Source organism: Pieris rapae, chromosome 3 (genome assembly GCF_905147795.1).
Source record: "Pieris rapae chromosome 3, ilPieRapa1.1, whole genome shotgun sequence".
Classification (NCBI taxonomy): domain Eukaryota; kingdom Metazoa; phylum Arthropoda; class Insecta; order Lepidoptera; family Pieridae; genus Pieris; species Pieris rapae.
The window spans coordinates 4,976,667-4,997,945 of record NC_059511.1 but is presented as its reverse complement, the minus strand read 5'-3'; the positions used below and the strand labels follow the sequence as shown (position 1 = coordinate 4,997,945).

Genomic DNA, 21,279 nt, shown 5'->3' with positions numbered 1-21,279 from the left:
GTATTGAATAATTAAAGTTTACCCAAAATTAGTTCACATATTGTATTTTCTCTTGATAAAGTTTATGAGGCTGTCTAAATGTGAAGTATTAGGTACCTGATGGCTGATGCGTTGCTTTGAACAATTTTCCGAGGCAAAAATAAACATCCCCTGGGTATCAATAGCCATTCTGGTGAATATTTTTGTACCTAAATGTAATTTTAGATTCAAGTCGTTCTAGCAAATAATATTGTTTTTTTTAAATTTTGTTAGTGCATGCTATTACTTAAGAAAGTAAGTAACATTTTGAACCGGTACCACTCATCAATTATAAACATATTATCTCTTCAAAACGAGAAGTTTAAGGTACATGGTCAAATTTCTAAATTACGCACAGCCTCTTTCCAACATGATTGATGTCGGTAATTTTCTTCAACACGCTAAGTATCCATTTTATGCTTTATCCTAAACAAGCTAATGCACGCGGTATCACATGCGCCTTATATCAATCAACAGAATATCATTTATGCGTGTGGGTTCAAAATCTAGATTTACTGTCAGTTCTTAAATTAAGAGCGTAGAACGGACGAGTAGAACGTTTAATAAACTCTCCGTCAATCTTTTAAATCCCCAAGGCACCTAAAAATTTTTTTAATGGTCTTTTTTTACATGTTGTCATCTTCCTCTACCTTCATTTAATTAAAACATCAATTTTACCATCAGGGCACGAAAATATTGGTAAAACGACAACCTCGACGCGGAGTCGATGAGTTTTATGGCTTGTGTGATACGGTAATTAAAATCCTGAAAAATATATACATCGTCTTGATGTCTCCTATTCACAAAGTTTACTACCTTTCATAAAAATCTCGCAAACAAAAAAACATGAAGTTTGATGTGAATAACAATAGCATTTTATAGTATATGAAACCATTTTGATACTTGATGTAAATAATAAAAATTATTGCACTTCGTTGCGGCAACTCACTAATGCAGACAACTTTACAGTAAGTATACCTAGTTCGCTAATTTCATTCTCAATTATACTATTTAGGCATAGGAAAAATAACATAGTGCATCCATTATGTATATATCCATCCATATCCCAATTAACTAGCGCTTAGTAATAAATAAATAAATAAATTTATACTAAATTAACATTGTGAGATTTAATTCAGCATTCAGATTGAAAGCATCATAATCTCTTCATCAATGTGTACTAAGCTACTTAGATATTATATACCTATTATTACACCACCGCAATAAATCTTTAAGAAAGTACCGTATGAGTTGCGATTCATCAGTTTAAAGAAAGCTTTCTCAGGAAAAGTACCATAAATTCTAATACTCTGTACCTACTTCAAAACTAAAAATGATTTTGGACTGTCAATTCATAAAGCTACTTGTTTTTACGTGGTTTTATAAATATAACGGTAAGTAACCTCCTTCGGAAACAATATTTAAATTAATTCGTACTTATTTTTTCCATCAATTTTAAAATTATTCGGAACTTAGTTAATTATGATAGTTTGAAAAACTAGCAGAAAAATTGAGTTTGTTTCATGGATAAAATTTAGGTACTACTTATTTTAAAAAAAATGATTGTATATTTCTTCTTCGTTGGTATTGGTGAGAGATATAACGCTGATACAATGTTTAAAACGTTTTGCTTTTCCATGGCAATTCTAGAAGACTACCTCTGATGCATGGAAAACGTGGTGTAATTAGAAGATCTGTGATAAAATTATGTATTTTTTTATGTAAATTCCTACGAATTCTGTATACAAGTTTATTATTATTATACTAAGTGTTTGGTCTCCAGTCAACGCCCAAAGCATTCGAGTATTGGGAGGGTCACCGACTACGATACAACAATTTCCTGTAGTTGCACAACTCTTATTAGACCCATGGGATAAAGGACAGTATTCCCAACATTGCGCAGGAGTCATAATCACCTCTCGTCACGTTTTATCCACCGCCCATTGTTTTCAATACAGCAGTGAAACTGGATATAAGTAAGTTATTTTTAACGATTCTACCTTTGACTAAATAAACCTTAGACCATTCTATTTTATGCAATTAGGAAGGTAAATATAATTTCTTTAGGTCAATAGTCAGGAAAACAAACTCGTGAAATTTGCCAAATTCAACTGTTCCTACTTAACGGAAATTTATATTATATTTTTTTATTATTATATATTGTATCATATACCATTTTTGCTTTTGTATCAAAAAGCAAAAAAATACTTAAAACAAAATTTAATGGGACACTTTACATAATGAAAACATAACAATCACGATTAACTCAGATTTTGATCAATATTTTTATTATAAGGATATTAATCTTTACATTAGGCTCCTAGACGGGCAATTTTTTCGCCAAAATGTATAGCTGCAAGGGTGTCGCTGGTAGCATCAGCCAGCTATGGATAGACTGCAACACTCGGCAATATTATTTCTGACTAGCTTTGTTGCCTACTCGTACATGGGTTTCTTTTTGCTTGCTGCTACGTGTAGTTTGTCACGATTCGTTCGAGTAGCGCTATGTTTGTTTGTGTTTGTTTCCGTTTATTTTAGTTATAAGTGCTAGTCAAGCCCGTACCTATGTAGACCGTGTAAAGACAAAATAATTAGCCTGTTGCAGAAATATTGCCGAGATAACATTTATTAGCCATGTGCTGCATTAAAATGTTTTTTGTATTTTCGGGATATAGTCGGCAATGATGTAGCCATATTTATTTAATAGTGTCGCCCGTGTAGAGGCCCCTTTATACAATTAGGGGTAGCATAAAACATGCAGACTGTTTTGAATATCGGCTTTTCTCAAGTATAAAAGTGTTTTTATTATTTATTAGTACATACATGAATTAATTTTTGTTAGATTTGGGGACCATGTGTTAGGGTTCCCAGCTTTTTTCTAGCACCATATGTAGATGAAACGTACTAACAATTTGCAGTATATTATATTGAGAGTAATAAAAAAAATATGTTTCAGCTACAGTGATCCCCAATTCTGGCGTGTACGTGTAGGGTCATCTTTTCGCAGCCGAGGTGGCTTTCTCCACAAGGTCAAAACTGTGGTTACTCATCAAGAATTTGATAGATATTATTTTACTAACGATATAGCCGTTCTGGTGATCGCTAAAAAGTTTTATTTTGGCGACACGATCAAGCAGGCCACGATTGCTAACAAAGGAACAGAGCTTATGGTAAATTCCTTATGTACCTTGGTGGGATGGGGAGTCACAAAGGTATGTGTGAATGTTATAATAGTATTATATATCTCTCGTTACTAGCTTCTCATTTTTTTACCCAGTTCAGCATCGCGTTTATTTAACCCATAAAAAAAGTGATCTCGCTTTTCTTCCTATAAACCACATAACGGTTCGCAACGCATTTGAGTTGCAGGTTGCAGTGGTAGCCGTTGTCCATGGACAATAGACAACGGTCATGTCACTTTATGAATTATTAAACATTGTTGCTTAACCCCATAAAACAGCGTATGTATTTGTTAGTTTTTTCTACGTAAGATAAATTAAAACCGTCTAAATTACTTTTACATACATACAGATCTATATAATGTAACTTACAATATAATAAGCAAACTCCTTGCTTATAAGCATCAATACATATATGTATATTTTTTTAGGTTGGAGGCCAACAAGCAGATCAACTTCAATTAGCAACACTGTTCACAGTGGATCAAATGGAATGCAGCCTTCGTTATAAAACTATTGGCTCTGTTATATCAGATTCTATGATATGTGCGGGTCGTATCGATATTGATGGAATAGATGGTTGTTTCGGAGATTCTGGTGGACCAATATTTTATAAAGGTGTCGTTGCAGGCTTGGTGTCCTTTGGATATACATGCGGTAATCGTTTTTACCCTGGAGTGTACACAAAAGTATCTTATTATGTTGATTGGATTGTAAATGCTATAAGACGACACAAATGATTATAAAACTAATTTTATGACTGTAATTATTTATTTTATAATTTATTAAATAATAAAATAGGTCGAAATATAGTGTAAATGCTTATGTGAACAAATTGTCAAGTGCTAGCAACAATGGTTCAATCGTGGTTCTTGATTTTTCTTATACTAAAGGCATTATAAGGATATAAATAATGTTACCCAAGAATGTTACACACTTAAAACTTGAGCTGAACATATTATTTTATATGATTTTACTGCTTTAAGCTGTGTGCGGCATGTTCTGTAGAGATTTTATTTTGCGCAATTTTTATTGATATATATTTTAATTATTTTCACACAGAAGAAAATTCTTAATAAAAACAAATTAGTCTTGAGGAGCCAGACTGTGGTCAAATTGTTGTTTTTATTAATAAATTATTATCTCCAGTCGTTGCTTTTGTATTTTCTTCGCCAACAGTCTCTGACCTTACTCGTTACATACAATTGTAATATGTATTTAAACTTTTGAGAGGTTTTGAATTTAAGTAGCTCATAAAATCTTAAAAATGCCATTAGTACTTAGTAGTATCAACTAAAGTATATTCCCTTTCGTTAAATTTTCTTTGTCTGTGAGCAATAAGTACAGATAATATAGCAATATATATTTAGTCATAAGGTCAAGTGTCAACTGTCAAAATATACATTGCATTTGTCATAAATATTCTTTTTTCTTTTAGAATTCCAGATAACAGAAATATATAATAGATACTATCATACTAGATAGTAGATACCAGAAATCGTTCCATAAAGTTCCTTCCGACTCCCGTATTTGATTAAAAATTAAACGTTTATTACTTTTGCAAAAGAGTTAAAATTTTGTTGTTGAAGTATAATGGGAAGAAAAGGTGTTATTGGATTTGTCCAGGACTTTTATTATGATCCATTCAAATGGTTAGTTCGTTTTTCATAACCTCTCAATGTATAGTATATATTATCATCACTACTTACGGATTCCAGTTCAAACTTATCTTTTAACCTATATCTGCGTACAATCACCCCCCTTTATCATTACCGCAATTTTTTCTTATCTTTCAGGTCTGTTGTAAAAAGTGTTGGTTTTTTCGCAATTGGCATAGTTATAGCTAAAGAGTGCACGGGCCTAGAAGTAATGCCAGCAGTGCCACAATAAATTAAACCATATAAATTATAGTAAAATGTTAAGTTTTATTTTTTTATTACTCCTTCACACCTCACTGTGTGAGGATAGAAAACCAAACTTTGTTATAGTTCTTACAGATGATCAAGATGTCACTTTGGGAGGAATGGTTAGTAAATGAATTGTACTTTAATAATTTGAATAAATGAATTAGCAAATTGAATTGTTGTTTTATTTGATTTTCAGACACCAATGAAAAATGTGCAGAGATTCATAGCAAATGAAGGCACTTCTTTTGCAAACTCTGTAAGTATAGAAGATTTATATTTTATAAATATACTATAGTTTACTTAAAGTTGTAAAAAATGTAACTAATTATAGAGGTGAGAAGTTAATAATTATCTTTATATATTTATTATGTATATTATTAATTAAACACAACATTCTTCATTCAGATACCATTTCAATAATATGAAATGGTATCTGAAATACTAATTTGGTTTTGTTGTTTCTATGAATGTGAATAAAACATAAGTCAGATATTCAAAAAGTTTAGAATGGTACTAATAAACAATCAATCATTCAATTGCAGTATGTAACATCACCAATTTGTTGTCCAAGTCGTGCTAGTTTGCTTTCTGGTCTACATGTACATAACCATCTTACTTGGAACAACAGCCTTCATGGTGGCTGCAATGGAAGATATTGGAGAAGGTTAGAAGCAAGAACATTTGCCACTTCCTTGAAAGGTGCTGGCTATAATACTTTTTATGCTGGGAAGTATTTAAATGCTGTAAGTATCTTTTAATTTTCTATAAAAGTAGAATTTTTACAATTGATTTAAGAGTCCATAGTTGAATGAGACTTATAGAATACATACTTTTATTCTTCACAGATAAAAATATTAAACTCGAACTCTGAGATACATATATGATAAACATTTACTATTATAATTGGCACCTTCTCCTCACATATAAAATTCAAATTATAAATAAAGAATTACAATCTGAAGTTTTGTTCAAAAACTCTACATCTGTATAAGTTCAATTTAGAATCCAAAATACTATTAATGTGTAAAATTTATGTATTTTAGTATGGTACCAAAGAAGCAGGTGGGATTGAAAATGTACCACCTGGCTGGAGTGACTGGCATGGACTAGTTGGTAACTCTGTGTACTATAACTATACAATCTCTAATAATGGTGTGCCCACATATTCCACCGACCTCTACCTTACTGATGTTATTGTAAGTATGTTTTAAAAAAATATTAAATCAAGATTATCTTTTATAAAACTACTTGCCCTATTATGGGTTTGCGGACTCAGTTTCCGCACTTAGACTCTCAATAGGTCTTGGCCTATTCCAGGAGTTTAAAATGTAATTAATTATATCATAATTTCTTGTAAGCAACTACGACCATTAAACCATTCTAAATAAGGATATTCTAATCAGGATATGAGGTCATACAATTTTTATCTGTCATGAGGAAATCAAAGGTTTCTTTTTCTGAAAAATGGAAGTGAAAGAGAATGCATAATGAAAAAATGCAGAGGATTAACTTAACATATTTTCCTTCCTTTACAATAATGTAATATTGTACTATATAATAACCTAAGTTTAATATTAATAGATTGTTTATTTTTAGCGTGATTTAGGCGTCAGCTACATAGAGAACCAAACTGAATCTCAACCATTCCTGATGGTGCTAGCCCCGCCGGCGCCACACCAACCGTTTACACCTGCGCCTCGACACAAAGACATTTATAACAATGTCACTGTTGTTAGACATCCTAACTTTAATATCCGGGCAGAGGTGCGTATTATATGTATATATCTGTTTGTAAATCTTTACATATATTCTGTCTGTTTTTAAAACTTTTAATTTACTGACTGGCTCAATTTTATTTTAAAAGAAACTTTAAGATACTGTGTTAAACTGTGTCTGATGATCACACTGATTGTCCAAGTCAAAACAGTTTTATAATTTTAAAATAAATTATCAAATTGTGTTTAATAGTTATAATTAAACTGTTAATTGTGATAATTAAAGTAGTCAACTGTAACATATATCTATCTGGCAATATATATTAACATACATAAATTGTGTTGTTTTAGGATAAACATTGGCTTTTGTCAATGCCACCATCTCCTCTACCAGAAACAATATTCCCAGAATTGGACCGAGTATATCGTTCCCGTTGGGAGAGTTTATTGTCTGTGGACGAGATGGTCGCTGATATTGTGGAAACACTGGACAACCAGAATTTGTTAGATAACACATATCTTATTTATACGTCTGATAATGGATATCATATTGGTAAGACTCGCTATTAGCCTGGACAACTTAATGGATAATATTCTATTTTAAGTTCAAATTGTTACTAAACTAGCTAAATATTTATGTAGCCTTATCTGTGGCACCATAGCTACTATAAATCTTACGTGCCGCTTACACGTAGGGATAGTTCTTATATTAATTGATTTAAAATAGTTTTTCAATAATACATAAGATTAATAATTAATTATCCATTACAGGTCAATTCTCACAGGTATACGACAAACGTCAGCCATACGAATCTGACATCAAAGTGCCTCTCATAATACGTGGTCCGACAATAGCTAAAAATTTCACAGACAAACAACCCATACTTAACATAGATTTGGCTCCAACGATTATAGAGTTGGCGGGTCTCACCCCTCCTAAATCTATGGATGGGAAAGCAATACAGTTTAATACGCCAAAAGATCGAGAAAGAAACATGCTTGTGGAGTATTATGGAGAAGGGAGGGATGGAACTGTTGATCCAGACTGTCCATGGGCGTATGATAAAGATCATTTGGCTGTAAGTGATTGAACATGTTTCCGAATCAGGGTTTCAAGGTTCCAGTTGATTAAGTTTTCAGACTGCTTGGTAGTTTTTAATTATGTCGAAAGATTGGGTTGTTAAGTTGGTTTTTTGTCAACGTTTATTATCTTATGACTGTTTGTCTAAATAAAATAAGTGTATCTATAATGCAGAAGATGTCTTCCATTTTCAGAATGGTAAACACAGGAGACTTATTAGCTTGTTGTCTTACGCCCAAACCCAATAAATTATATCAATCCATTTTTGACCAGCTGAGATAGATCTTAATCTAAATAGTGATAAAAGTGTGCCAAAAACCAATTGTAACGGATTGTAATAGTTATCTGTTGATACAACTTATCCATTGTAGGTCGGATTGGTGTGGATTAATTATTGGGTTCGGGCGTTAGACGCATTAAAATGTCTGATAACATAAGAATAATAAAAAATATTATTTCAGCAATGTTACCCTCTGTATGATTGCAAGTGTCAAGACTCGAGAAACAACACGTATGCCTGTCTACGACATATCTCAAAGCGAATCAATATGAAGTACTGTGCATTTGCCGATGACCAGGTAAATAATAATAATAATAATTTTGTTACTACATTTGTACAATTTATATAAAAATACAAATAGTCGTATATTGTACAGTTTATTACTTATGTAATAAAATAAATAATATATTTTATTGTTGTATTAATTCATGCGTTTTATTTCCAGAATTTCAAAGAAATGTATAACCTAAATACGGATCCCTACGAACTTAAAAACATCATCGACGATGTGCTGCCCTCTATTCGCCATTGGTACAAACTCACCCTTACACAGATGCTAACATGTAAAGGCGCAGATAATTGCGATAACCCTCTAGAAAATCCCAAACTTTTCTCAATATTTTAACTTAGTTTACAATCGACATTTTAGAAAGACTTTTTCATAACTTTTAAAAGTCTTTAGACCTCCTCGAAATAATCTAATATATTCTTGTTGTTGTATCTTCACTTAACACAATACACATCATACAGCTACATACCATAAACAATTTGTAATGTATAAAAAAATATAATGTTATTATTGCAATTACGATGTTGCCCATATTCAAAATGTAAAATGAATTTTCTCTCACCTTTGATGTACTCGTGTAGATTTAGTTGTAGAAATAAAAATTAATAAAAAATTATCGTTTTTTAATTAACCTCTTTGATATTAGTAATATTGATATTCTATTGGTAAGTATAATACTATTTACGGTCTGTTTCACAATGTATGGATAAAGTACCAAATAGCTATGCAACACATAAATTATTTGGAAGATAAAAGTTAAGAATAAGAAACTTCACGATTCAAGACGAATAGCGCTATCTAATAGTCGGGAAACGCAACAAACACTAGTTTATCCTACCAATAAGTAATAGTAGCTTATTTGGAACTTATCCGGACATTGTGAAACAGACCCTTAATCTTGTAAAAATTGCTTTTTAAGTCTCTGTTCCTCGGGTAATCGAACTCCGATGCACCCTTGTAATACTTTTACATCACTTAGGGCAATATCGGCCAAAAACACAGCTACAATGGTCAGTGCAAATACAGTGCGCTTGAAAACTCAACCAAGCGTAAAAAACAAAATGGAAATCAATGGGTTCATACCTTGCTATGTGAAAGATTTACAAAGGGATTATATTTTCATAATTCACCGACCTTAAGCAAAATGTCAAGTTCTAATGTAATCTTTATTTTATCCCCTACTATATTTTGTATATATTTAAGTTATGATTACATTAAGGTATGGTACTTTTTTATTTGGTTTTACAGCAACCGATTTTCTGTAACGGTGTCGTCCAATTATGAAACAGAACCGTTGGAGTAATTTGCTATAACGATCCAATTTACGTAAAAGATCCTAGAATCACTTTAGTCGCGGATAAACAAATCTTTGTTTGAAGGCCGACACGACTAGTGCGCGTACGCTGGTGATTATGTAGTTCGATCTCAGTGGCCGCAGATCGATGGGGCCCCTGGCGATACGTGCGCGTGCTCCTTTGTGATTCATAAACATTTATCTATCTCGCTTCGTCTTAACTAGCATTTAGATTAAAAGGATTTAGGAAAAAAATAAATTATATTACGAAATATACAAGTTTATTTCAAAAATATTCACAAATACAATATATTTATAAATATTAAAACGCTAAACAATATAAAAAATGACAGTCCATGTCACGACAGTTTTTCATTCCACATTTGAATTTTGAATCTGAAACAAAATTACGGTATGATTTTTTTTGCAGATTTATAGAAGCTAGCTTCAATTGCCTAGATGGCGGTCTATTATTTAATGATTGAACGAATATAGTATATTTCATTACAAGTGCGGAAAGCCTGTCATTGCAACGAGTTCCGACGAATGTCTACCCGAGCCGAGGCGCAGCCGAAGGTGAGGGTTGACAGTCGGGACAAGTTGCAATCACGGTTCCGCACGTGTACTGAACGACTATTTTTAATACAGTTGCGAAAAAATTAAGCAATTTCATTAAACTATTTGCTTTTTTTCTCTTTTCTCTACGGAACGAATTCGTTGCACGCAGATATGTAGCGACTTATGTATATGTTTCCGGTAAATTGTTCTCCGAAGCATTTTGTGCAATTATACTGAGTTCGGGTGGTATTCATTCAAATAAAATATCGTCGAAATTACTCATTTTGTGCAACAAATAACTGAACTCGCAAGAACATTTTTGAAAAATGGCGCCAACCGTCAAGAATATGAGCAAAGCTTTTTTTTCTTTTCTTCACCCATTCTGGGTAGGCAAAGGGAACTTGGCCCTTATAGCCAATTCTTCAGTAGACTATTTTTATTGAAAGAAAACCAAATCTAACTCATTGAGTCCAATCATTAAATCTGATATTGAAACAAATAGAAGCTTCTTTTTAAAATATTTGCATGAATCATAAAAACTTCTGTGATTTTTTTTAGTAAAAACTTCATGGTTAGTTTTTTCTTTTTAATATTTTTTTTATTGATATGAAATAAAATAAACCTAACCTAACTTATTGAATCCAATTATTAGTAAACTTTTTAAAAATACGTATTTGCATATATTATAAAATTCTTTTTAATATTTTTTTAATTGATATGAAATGAAAAGAAACCTAACCGAACTTATTGAATCCAATTATTATAATATTTAGAAATCATATATCATAAAAACTTCTATGAATCTTTTTAATAAAACCTTCGTGGTTGGTTTTTTCTTTTTAATACACATTGTTTTGACAGTTGGCAAAGAAAACGCACGAGTGCGGGAATGGCAAAGAAAAAGCACGAGTGTGTAATAGCCCACTTTCCGAACGCTATACCTCCCTGCAATATGCCACTTTTTGAGCAACTGTATTAAAAAATCTATTTCAAAACGTGTATATATTTTGTGACATTTAGGCAATTACAGATAAACGCAAAGTTTTCTCTTGCGAGTTTCAATATAGTCTCACCATTAGGTGATAATGTAAAAACAATGCCGCACGATATAATATATCGGCGGAACTCACAAGAATTGCATTATTTATAATAAGTTATAAATAGGTTTAGGTTTTATGTTTCTACTTGTTATCGTTAAATTATGATTTAGTTAAACAGGAAATAAGAAAAATAAATAATTAATACATAAATATATGTATGGACTATGGACCAAAGTTTCCAATGCAAAGAAAAAGGGATATATGGAATGGAATTTCTAGTCAGAAAATGTTTAAAAGATAAAACAATTAACTTCCAAGGAATAGGACGATCTACCAAAAGGATGGAGGAGGTCTGCCAAGGATAGAAAGACGTGGAAACAATTGGGCGAGGCCTATGTCGATAGACAACCTGACCAAAGTGGTTCATAATAAATTATTATTTTCGCTAAATTAGATTTAAGAATACTACTGTTTAATAAATAGCATGTCAGTTAAAAAGTTCAGCGAATAAAGGGCTTTTATTATTATTATTACACCAAATTTACCTTAAATTAAAGAACAAATATTCTTACAATTTATCGAACCGAATTTACTTAAAAAATATATCGTTTCAATCCCGACTCGATCTACAGGGACAGGAAAACTTTAGTTTTAGTGTTTAGAGTTAAATTGTTAAAATGTTAAGGCTACCTGTTAAATAAATATTCAGGTTACGGCGGGCTGGTGTCGACACTGTATGCTAATGTAGTCCGTCAGTTTGCTTTGATTCTGCAAATCTTCCTTGTATATCAGAGGACAAGGAAAGTATTTCTGAAATGACGTCATCAAAGCCATTACTGTCTGGTTATTGAAATATATTGATATTAAACTCAATTTCTTCTAACTTTAGGACCATCTTATACTCCACAATGTTATTTAAATTACCTGCACAGCCTTGATGCCGCCAGTAATGTCGACGGTTGGAATCACTTGCTTTGGTTTCAAAAACTTAACAAAGCGAATCATTTCGGAAAAACTTGAATGTTCACTGTATGGTATACCTGAAAAATAAAGACATACGGTAAGAAAAATGTGGATTCGATTATGCAGCCAAATATAGCCCGGTCATGTTTGTAGACCGTGTAAAGACAAAATAATGGGCCATATACATTGCCGAGATTAACATTTTTCAGCTGCATTAAAATGTTTTTCTGAATGATTTAGCCATATATTTCATTAAAACTACACCCATGTACAACCCTTAACGAAGTTGAATGTGAGGCACAACGCAAGTTCACAACCAATAATTGCAAAATTGAGATAATGCAAGGCACTTAGATGCTGTACTTTTTTTTATATTACTAGCAGACTCGGCCAAGCGTTGGTGTGGCTAAGGTTTTTGTTATATTACATAATAGTAAACTATTCAAGGGAAACGGTAGGAGAACTTATATGAAACGTTGGTACCACGACACGGACCTAAACTAAACTACCTTTAACTCAGCGCCATCTGTTAGAATTGTATCAAATAATAAACAAATAATTTGCAAATAAAATAAAATTGCGACTATAATCAAAGATCTTACCTATCAAGTTGGATCGAACTGCACATGGTGTGCGAATTTTATTATAATCGGTTAAGTGGTTTAGGAGTCCATTGAGGACAAACATTGTGACACGAGATTTATATATATTAAGATTAGGCATTATGTGTACATATGTTTTGCTCTGATTTTGGTCAAATAACATGAGCTATGCAGTCATAGAAAATTCACAGTTAAACCCAACCGGCGCTGACTGCAGCCTACCTACTGAGGTACCTAATGTATGCGCTAAAGGGATTAGCGGGGTGATATTTACGCTCAAACTTAGTCACATATATGTATGATGAGTCCAAATCATTACCATAATTTAACTACAAATTATAATAAATAAATAAACGTACAAAGTACACAAGTCAGAAGTGAAACTTCTTTGTAAATTAATTTTTACTAATGTAAAAGTCCCAATAGATGTACCAGTATAAAATCACTCCATGTATATCTATATTCACACTGTTTACATACTGTACACGTATTAATGACAATATAAATAAATACAGCAACCAATAGCGTATATTTTTTCTCGATTTCTCACTTTAATCGGTCTCTATCGCTTTCTCCCACAAAAAGTCCCATTTTGTCCCATTTTTCGACAAAATCGCTGCATCTACGTGACGTTTCATCCGTAAAAAAAATACCCTCATGCGCCTAAAGAAGTTTCACTTCAAAAATATTATTTTTAAACCAAATAAAAGCACAAGGTTTGTTTGTTCACAATCCTAGAATTAATTAGAATTACCATGTATCGTAACAGAGTCCTTTTCGACGCACGAGTTCCTTCCATTCTCCCAACCGCTTGGCTTAAACGCGACTACTTCTGTAAACGCCCCTTGCAAGCTGTCCAAATAGCTTCGTAGCTTCTGAAAATGTATCTGGGATTAATTGTATATAACTAGCTTATATATCGTGGATTGATCTGTTTAGCTTTAAGGTGGCTCAGAAAAAAAAACAATAAAAAATAGGCGTCAATATCAGACTTGCTTTACATTATATTAGAACTAAATAATAAATAAATAATAGTGTGTGCTGTGTGTTGTGTGCGAGTGAGTGTGTGCGTGTTGTTAAGTATACTATGTATGTATGTCTCAAACAAGGGAATTCGTACTAAAATGTGCTCAGTTTCCTCATATGTTAAAGTTTTTAGCCAATCTGTTATAACTTTCTTACACTCATACAAAACTCTTGGATGAAATTGAACTATAGCCTTTATTCTGTTGTAAATATATGTAGACTGAGTCACATACTGATTATTTGTTTGTTAATTCTAGTAGCATATTTTTATTTGCATTTTTTTTTGTTATCATTGTCCACATGTAATCGAACGTTTTCAGAGTAATTAAAGTATAAATTTAAAAAAATAGCTAAAAATTATTTATAATAATAAAACAAATCGAATTTTCTGAGAAGATTTACAATAGTAACAAATATTTTTTTTACCATCGAAAAGTAGAGATTTCAACGAACAGAAAACATACCAACTTTTTGATAAAAACAGATATTTTGACGGGTGTATTTTCTATTGAAAATTAGGGTTTTCTAATGGGTTTAATTCTACTATTATTTTTTTCACTTTTTATTATTTATTAAAGGCATCTACCCTGGTCTAGTATATTGAGAGCAGAGATTATGTATATAATAGATAATAAAATAATCATGAAAAATTATACCTCATGCGTAAGGTCTCTCATGGGCACCACATGAAGTTGGCACGATTGCGGTGGAGCGTGGCTAAAGCTCCGCCCCTCCACTGCTTGGAGAACTCGGTCCTTCTCTGGACAAGCCCAGACGGTACAGCCCACACGACGCGCCATTCCCAGAAAGAATTTCTCCTTACCTGCATATACATAAAAAATCTTTGCACCGTTGTTACTCATGTATCTCTTTTCGTCACAGTGTATACACACTATGACAGAAAAAGACAAAAAAGTACTAAGGATAAAGAGGACATCCGGACCATATATCGTACTTCGAATCATAATGTCGTCTAGAACGCTTTTAAATATGTCATTTTTCATACAGAAAAGAATTTTTTTAATTGTAATTTTTAATAAAGGAGTTAGTTGGTTGCATGTGGTTGTTTTTAAAAACCAAGATTTAGTCTAATGAAATAAAAATGATCACAGTTAAGGTAAATATACCTACTATGAGATTATATGAATCATATTGGCGCAAATTTTTTCGCGTTCTAAATGAAGCTGTTGTCAAAAACAATTTTTATCAGTTGAGAATCCTTCAATTCTATATAAATTCCGTAAATACACTGATAGCTTTTATGGAATTTGTTAAAGAGATAACATACAGGACAAATGATAAATAATTTGTAAATTTGAGTAATTATCGATTTCAACATTTGGAACATTCTGGAAAGTAAACCTAATGGGGTAGTAGATGAAACTTACCAATCGTATAAGTGCCGCAAACGATCAGGACAGACGAGAACTTCTTCTTGGCTGTTTCTAGGGCAGCCTTCTTCTGTCGAAGATGATATAACGCCATTTCCAAACTTTCATCTTGTGTAGGGAAATCATATCTAGGGTTGCAGTATCTGCAATAACCCATTTTAGTTGTATTTAGGTGGTGTGGAAGATAAAAAATTCAGATATTGCAAAGTGTTATTACTAAATGTATTACGCATTTCTGAGCAAGAAATCGTATTTTTCTAACAATTATATTTAAATTTAACCAAAAAAGAGTTCAAAGTCTAACTGATACGAGGCTGTATTATCGTTGGCAGTTCGATTTTATTAGCCTAACTCTTGTTTGTATCCGTTGGTAAATGGTCTTTATAAATTCCACCTTACAATTTTATTAATATTGTCCTGTTGACTTATGAAATAGATAGGAACTTATATTATTATATGCAGCTGATTCTCATTGCAAATATAATGTTCCATGGGAAAAATACAAATATTTTAAAATATCTTATATTTTAATTAATTTGTAATTTACTTTAAGATTTAATAAAAAATCAATAAAATATTTCAAGAGTTAGAAACGGGATTGTTCTTTTATACGATTGCCCGACCCGAATAATGACAGAAAATTTTATATTGATCATGTAGTTTTTAAGTTTATTCCACACTAGCAGACTCGGCCAAGCGTTGCTGTGGCTAAGGTTTTTGTTATATTACATAGTAGTAAATTAATCAAGGGAAACCGTAGGAGAACTTATATGAAATGTTGGTACCACGACACGGACCTAAACTAAACCTTTAACTCAGCGCCATCTGTTAGAATTGTTTCAAATAATAAACAAATGTTAATGTTATCGTAATTTTAGTAAGGATGCCTATTTTTTTTGAAAATGAAATATAGCCTATGTCACTCAGGAATGATGTAGCTTTCCAACAGTGAAAGAATTTTTCAAATCTGCCAAGTAGTTTCGGAGCCTATTCAATTCATACAAACAAACAAAAAATCAAACCTTTCCTCTTTATAATATTAGTATAGACAAACATACACATCTTTATTTTTAATAAGTATACGTAAACTTACGTTGTATCCAGATATACAGTATGGATATCTTTATTCCAGAAAACGGGATAGGACTCCATTATCGGTGAAGCCCTAAAGTCACCAGTGTGTAGCATGCTTTTGCCATTAGGCAGTGTGAAGATTAACATTACTGCACCAGGGCAACTGAAAAGTAATGCAATATTAAAGACATCTCGTACTTTTATTACGTAGTTATCAAGAACTCATATTTTTTAATTCCCATCAATAGCGTTTTTTAACTATGTTAGTGCACTTTATAAAAAATTGATTAATTTATTATTATCCTAATAGTTTTAAAACATTAAGAAGTAATGAATATAAGATAAATAGTTACTAGTTATAGTAATTTATATACATTTAAATAAAACATACAATGGTGCAAATGCGGATTCATTTGCGTTGTTCGCTTTTAAAATTAAAAATAAATTACGTCAGCAAATGTAGTATATATTGCATTAAGTGTGAAAAAAGAAGAAATTGGTGATAATCCTCGTCTAATAGATTTTTTTTCATGAAATCTTTATGAATTTGAATGGTATACTGTTATGTGTCCCATAAATCAACGACAAATCGCGCTGCAAATTTATAATCAACAAACTCCAAATGATTAAAAATAATGTTTATTGTAAAAAAATTTAGCCATACTATCAGACTAAGGGCCTGTTTCACAATGTATGGATAAAGTACCAAATAGCTATGCAATACTAAAACTTTTAATTCCATTCAAGATTTGACAATTTCAGTGTTGCAACGTTATGAAAAGTAAAAAATAGTGACGTTGCGGAATTATTGGATACGGAAATGGAATATTTCCGGACCGATTCCTCTGGTTTATAGATATATTTAAACAACTACTACTTTAATAGATACTAAGTATATCAGGAAATTAAATATTTCTAAACGGATAATTTAGTTATGACGATTACTTTTTTAATTTCATTACTTTTTTAGTAATCAAAAACAAAAATATTAACTTTTAAAAAATAAAGCAGCGATTACTAATTAATAAATATAAATAAATAATTATTGTGAATAATTATGTATTTATTTAAATAAAAATCAATAATTTAGTATTTTATTGGCACACCAATATTGAATAAACATAAATGGCGATTGCTTATAAATTTTTGTGTACATCACTACACTATTATAATATGTGGTATCATTATTTTACAAAATGACAGTAGCTAATGTCAAATGTGGAATCGAAATATAAGTATTGAATAATAACTCACTGGTTAGCATCAATGGCTGTGACTTCGACCCCATCAATTTTAATTGGTTCATCAAGGTTCATTATATGAATACATTTCACGGAAACTCCTAATCGTGATATGCATAAATCCGCTAGAATTTAATTATTCATTTCATTAATTCTATTAATTAATATTATTTAAGGTCGAATGCTGGAAAAACATCCATTTATTATTTACTTTTAATATATTCAAAATGGATAAGTAGCTGAATGGATTACGATGAATTTTCTTATAGATTGGCGGGTATAGGCTACTTTTCCCGCGATAATTGATTGGGTGGACTTAATTAATACTTAAAATTTTACAGTTCACAATAATCAAACCTGTACTACACAAGTTTTATTTAAATTCAAAATATATTTTTTTAAATGTTAGTACATATTACATATACGTAATGTTAGTATTCGTTATAAGTAGGATATTGACAAAAGTAATTGAGTAATTTAATTTTCTACTAATAGTAATATTAAATATAGACACGCGAGTACCGCAGACGGAAGCTTATTATATTCAATAAAAAAAATATATAATATCCTTCAATATATAAATTGAACACACATTTAAAGGTTTTTTTTCTTATAATTAGGATAATATTATTAAGTTGAGGCCATAACCTTCAAAATTATGGTCTTTTTTGCGTACTTCGTTTCGCCTCAATTTTTTCACTTAGCCTACGACAAAGAAAACTGGCTTTGTAAGGATTCCCGCACAATATTTCTCTCCAATAAACTTTCCTCAGAGTTCAAGGAACAAATAAAAAAAAAACACGAATTGGTCCAGCTTTGAGCATAGCGCTAAGTTTTCAATACAAAAAGATATTTTTTCAATACCGTACGAATATTATTAAAAAATATTACCTGTAATTTTCGAACAAAACAGCATTTTGTTGAAGCTTTTCTTTAACCCCGAATAGTGATCAGAATGAAAATGAGTTAAAAAATAATGTTTCACATTTGCGATCTCGCCATAACAAAACGCGTCGACTGCAAAATGTGTTCCTGCAAAATTATTAAAAATATGGTCATAATATATCCTATTATTTTATATCTATTGCGCTAAAACCAGTCATTTTGTGACGTTTTATTATACAATATAGCAGTATTTTTTTTGTATTTTTTTTTAATTAAACGAGTATAATATTCTTGGGCGTCTATATAAATATAAAGTATTCTATATATAGCGAGTCCTCAAGACTAACGTCAGATATAGTATACAGAGCAAAGACTGAGCCGAGGCAAAAAATCGTAAGAGGGTAGTTTAATAAGCCCCTTAACAATCCAAACATCTTGTGTTTCCAACAATTGGAAATAATTGTTCCACCGGGAATTGAACTCATTTAAATGGAATGATATCTATCAACAAAAATATTTCACCTGCTACAATTTTATAGTGTGGTATAACTTTGGTGACTGTTGATGTTTTATTTGATCTTGACTTTGTTGGTAAATTGAACTGTATGGACTCAACAACTTTTCTCGGTGAATAGGACCCAACTCTCTCATTCTTTAATTTAGGAGGTTGGAGATCTTCTCTTGTCTCCATTCGAGGAGACATGGACCTATGTGAAAGTTTCCTCGGTGTCTTGACAATTTCATTCTTCTTTTTAGTCGGCTGGGCAACATCTTGTCTCGTCGCAGTGATACACAAATTCTTACTCATGTCATGCGACGCATTATGTGCAATTTTCTGCCTTGTTAAATTTGTACCATTCTTTTGATCAGACACCACATCCGAGACTTTTGACCGACAACTAAAATATGAATTAATACACTGTTGTTTTAGATTATTCCCATTCCTTCGTCCATAAGATTTAAGAGAGTTCCTCGTAGCAGCTACAAGTTTATTTCTCTCTTTGATTTTCTCTTTAATCAATTTATAATTTGTTGGCTGAACTATGACATCTGACAGTTTTTTTCTATCACTTGTGTTCAAAATAAGAATTTTATTTTCTCCTATGGCTTGAGGTGACAACCTTGCTTTTTTCTTTTCTATGTTGATAGAAACTGCTGGCCTTTTTAATTGTTTTGATTTGTCTATGGCCATCTCTTTTTCACATTTAAAAACTTTGATATCTTTTGTAGTCATTTTAGAATAATTATTATTGATATTCTTAACTTTACTAAAAGCAGTTGTGTGTAAATTATTTGTTATGTCATATAATGTGTCATTGCAACTTAATTCTGTTGCTGAAGAGTGTGAAAAAATTGAATATTTAAAGTCAGTTTTACTTATTACTAAGTTAGATAATATAGTTGAATCTTTAGTACAGTTTAAATCTTCTATAATAGAAAAACTGAGATTTTGTTTATTTCTGATACTTTGAGTTGTTATATTGCAATTAAGTATCACATTTTCTTCGTCCTGCAAAACACGAAAAACTGAAATAAGTGTTATTACATCTTAACAAGCTACAATATAAACCAAAATAGATATTATTAAGAAAGTACTGTACAGTAGGCTCAGTATTAGACTAAATTATTTGTGACAGCTTTGTTTTGTTATAAGTCACAGAAGCCCTATAAGAAAACATATCAGACATAACTTCAATAGGAAAGACACTAAATAAAATATATATTATAGGCATTACCTTGTTACAGTTTTTTATACGCTTGGTTCCAATATTACATTTTTTCAATGATAATGAAGAGCGACTAAGTAAAGAATCCTGAAATACATTATTTCTGGATAAAACATTTATTATTTTAAAAAATGTGTAAGTATGTTTATGTAGTTACAGTGCTATACATGCCAATAGTATGTAAAATTAAAATGTTATTACTAGGTATGTATCTCTACAACCAACAACACTTAGGCAATTATTGAAAGTATTTTGGTAAACAAACCTGAGTAAGATTTAAATTACTAGATTTCTTTATAGAACGGGGATTTAGAAGCGATGGCAAATATTCATCAATATCACTGCCATTCATCTTTTTACTGTTGTACACATTTAATGCAACACATATTTCACTTAAAATTTTGTTGTGTAATCGTCACCGCACTCCTACCTAGAAAAAATTCAATAAATCTCATGGTTCTTGAGCAATGGCATGACTTATAATATCGTAAAAGTATTTAGAAAAAAATATTGGTTGTTATTATTAAATTTCATATCGAAGTTATTATTTGGTACAATATTTCTTTATTTTCTATTAATAACGATTTTTCTACGTATTTTTTACATACAATTTTTATTATTACAAAATAAATAAATAACTACAAATTTCCGCCAATTTCCACTTTGCATCTGTCACTGTCATTCTCAGATTAGAGTTATCAATTAAAGCTTAGGCAGTAAGCTGTGATCTAAAAGTTAACTAAACATGAGAACGATAAAGTTACCCTTTGTCACATGACTATTTTCATACATAATATATTTGTCTGGCGTTAGTGGGTCGCGCCTGTCGAAAAGTGTTTTTTCTCAAGTCCCTAACGAGGTCAGGATATAAAAAATGTAACTTATTAGTAAAAAGTATTATTTTTTTATAAACCATTGAGTACAATTGAAGTTAGCCTGGGACACATAAAAATCGTGATTTTGCTATTTAGATGAACACTGACCAGCTTGAGTCTTTTGATCATTACGT

General features: G+C 31.3%; 3 protein-coding genes across 5 annotated transcripts; 2 read left to right on the top strand and 1 right to left on the bottom strand.

Annotated features, from left to right (window-relative positions):
* Nucleotides 1–1,295: 1,295 nt before the first annotated feature.
* LOC110993198 (trypsin, alkaline C-like) lies at nucleotides 1,296–3,954 on the top strand. Its single transcript, XM_045634581.1, has 4 exons — nucleotides 1,296–1,412; nucleotides 1,802–1,994; nucleotides 2,975–3,230; nucleotides 3,629–3,954. Exons 1-4 carry the CDS (start codon nucleotides 1,352–1,354, stop codon nucleotides 3,935–3,937), a joined length of 819 nt encoding a protein of 272 aa, XP_045490537.1. The 5' UTR covers nucleotides 1,296–1,351; the 3' UTR covers nucleotides 3,938–3,954.
* Nucleotides 3,955–4,636: 682 nt separating this feature from the next.
* LOC110993226 (N-acetylglucosamine-6-sulfatase) lies at nucleotides 4,637–9,085 on the top strand. The gene is made up of 10 exons (XM_022259395.2): nucleotides 4,637–4,849; nucleotides 4,994–5,223; nucleotides 5,301–5,360; nucleotides 5,647–5,847; nucleotides 6,148–6,300; nucleotides 6,701–6,868; nucleotides 7,171–7,372; nucleotides 7,591–7,898; nucleotides 8,362–8,478; nucleotides 8,626–9,085. The coding sequence occupies exons 2-10, from the start codon at nucleotides 5,113–5,115 to the stop codon at nucleotides 8,803–8,805; spliced, it is 1,500 nt and encodes a 499-aa protein (XP_022115087.1). The 5' UTR covers nucleotides 4,637–4,849; nucleotides 4,994–5,112; the 3' UTR covers nucleotides 8,806–9,085.
* A 937-nt stretch (nucleotides 9,086–10,022) lies between these two features.
* Nucleotides 10,023–20,960, bottom strand: LOC110993315 (DNA cross-link repair 1A protein). 3 transcript variants are annotated; one of them, XM_045634514.1, is made up of 13 exons: nucleotides 20,879–20,960; nucleotides 20,536–20,700; nucleotides 20,280–20,357; nucleotides 19,066–20,053; nucleotides 18,550–18,690; nucleotides 17,672–17,783; nucleotides 16,437–16,580; nucleotides 15,341–15,486; nucleotides 14,609–14,775; nucleotides 13,681–13,801; nucleotides 12,286–12,401; nucleotides 12,052–12,171; nucleotides 10,023–10,159 (listed from the first exon to the last, which is right to left on the bottom strand). In XM_045634514.1, exons 2-12 carry the CDS (start codon nucleotides 20,620–20,622, stop codon nucleotides 12,067–12,069), a joined length of 2,205 nt encoding a protein of 734 aa, XP_045490470.1. In that variant the 5' UTR covers nucleotides 20,623–20,700; nucleotides 20,879–20,960; the 3' UTR covers nucleotides 10,023–10,159; nucleotides 12,052–12,066. The 3 variants fall into 3 exon arrangements, with proteins under 3 accessions (XP_045490470.1, XP_045490471.1, XP_045490469.1); XM_045634515.1 differs by having other exon boundaries at nucleotides 20,913–20,938; XM_045634513.1 differs by lacking the exon at nucleotides 20,879–20,960 and having other exon boundaries at nucleotides 20,536–20,838.
* Between the last annotated feature and the right edge of the window lie 319 nt (nucleotides 20,961–21,279).

Bases quoted from the DNA above. Each gene is read 5' to 3' on its own strand.
- LOC110993198 (XM_045634581.1), top strand. From the start codon at position 1,352: ATGATTTTGGACTGTCAATTCATAAAGCTACTTGTTTTTACGTGGTTT. The intron at 1,995-2,974 runs GTAAGTTATTTT...AATATGTTTCAG, and splicing joins AGCAGTGAAACTGGATATAA to CTACAGTGATCCCCAATTCT. The intron at 3,231-3,628 runs GTATGTGTGAAT...ATATTTTTTTAG, and splicing joins TGGGATGGGGAGTCACAAAG to GTTGGAGGCCAACAAGCAGA.
- LOC110993226 (XM_022259395.2), top strand. From the start codon at position 5,113: ATGTTAAGTTTTATTTTTTTATTACTCCTTCACACCTCACTGTGTGAG. The intron at 7,373-7,590 runs GTAAGACTCGCT...TATCCATTACAG, and splicing joins TGATAATGGATATCATATTG to GTCAATTCTCACAGGTATAC. The intron at 7,899-8,361 runs GTAAGTGATTGA...ATATTATTTCAG, and splicing joins ATGATAAAGATCATTTGGCT to CAATGTTACCCTCTGTATGA.
- LOC110993315 (XM_045634514.1), bottom strand. From the start codon at position 20,622: ATGAATGGCAGTGATATTGATGAATATTTGCCATCGCTTCTAAATCCC. The intron at 13,802-14,608 runs GTATAATTTTTC...ATACATTTTCAG, and splicing joins TGAGAGACCTTACGCATGAG to AAGCTACGAAGCTATTTGGA. The intron at 12,172-12,285 runs GTAATTTAAATA...ACGTCATTTCAG, and splicing joins GCGGCATCAAGGCTGTGCAG to AAATACTTTCCTTGTCCTCT.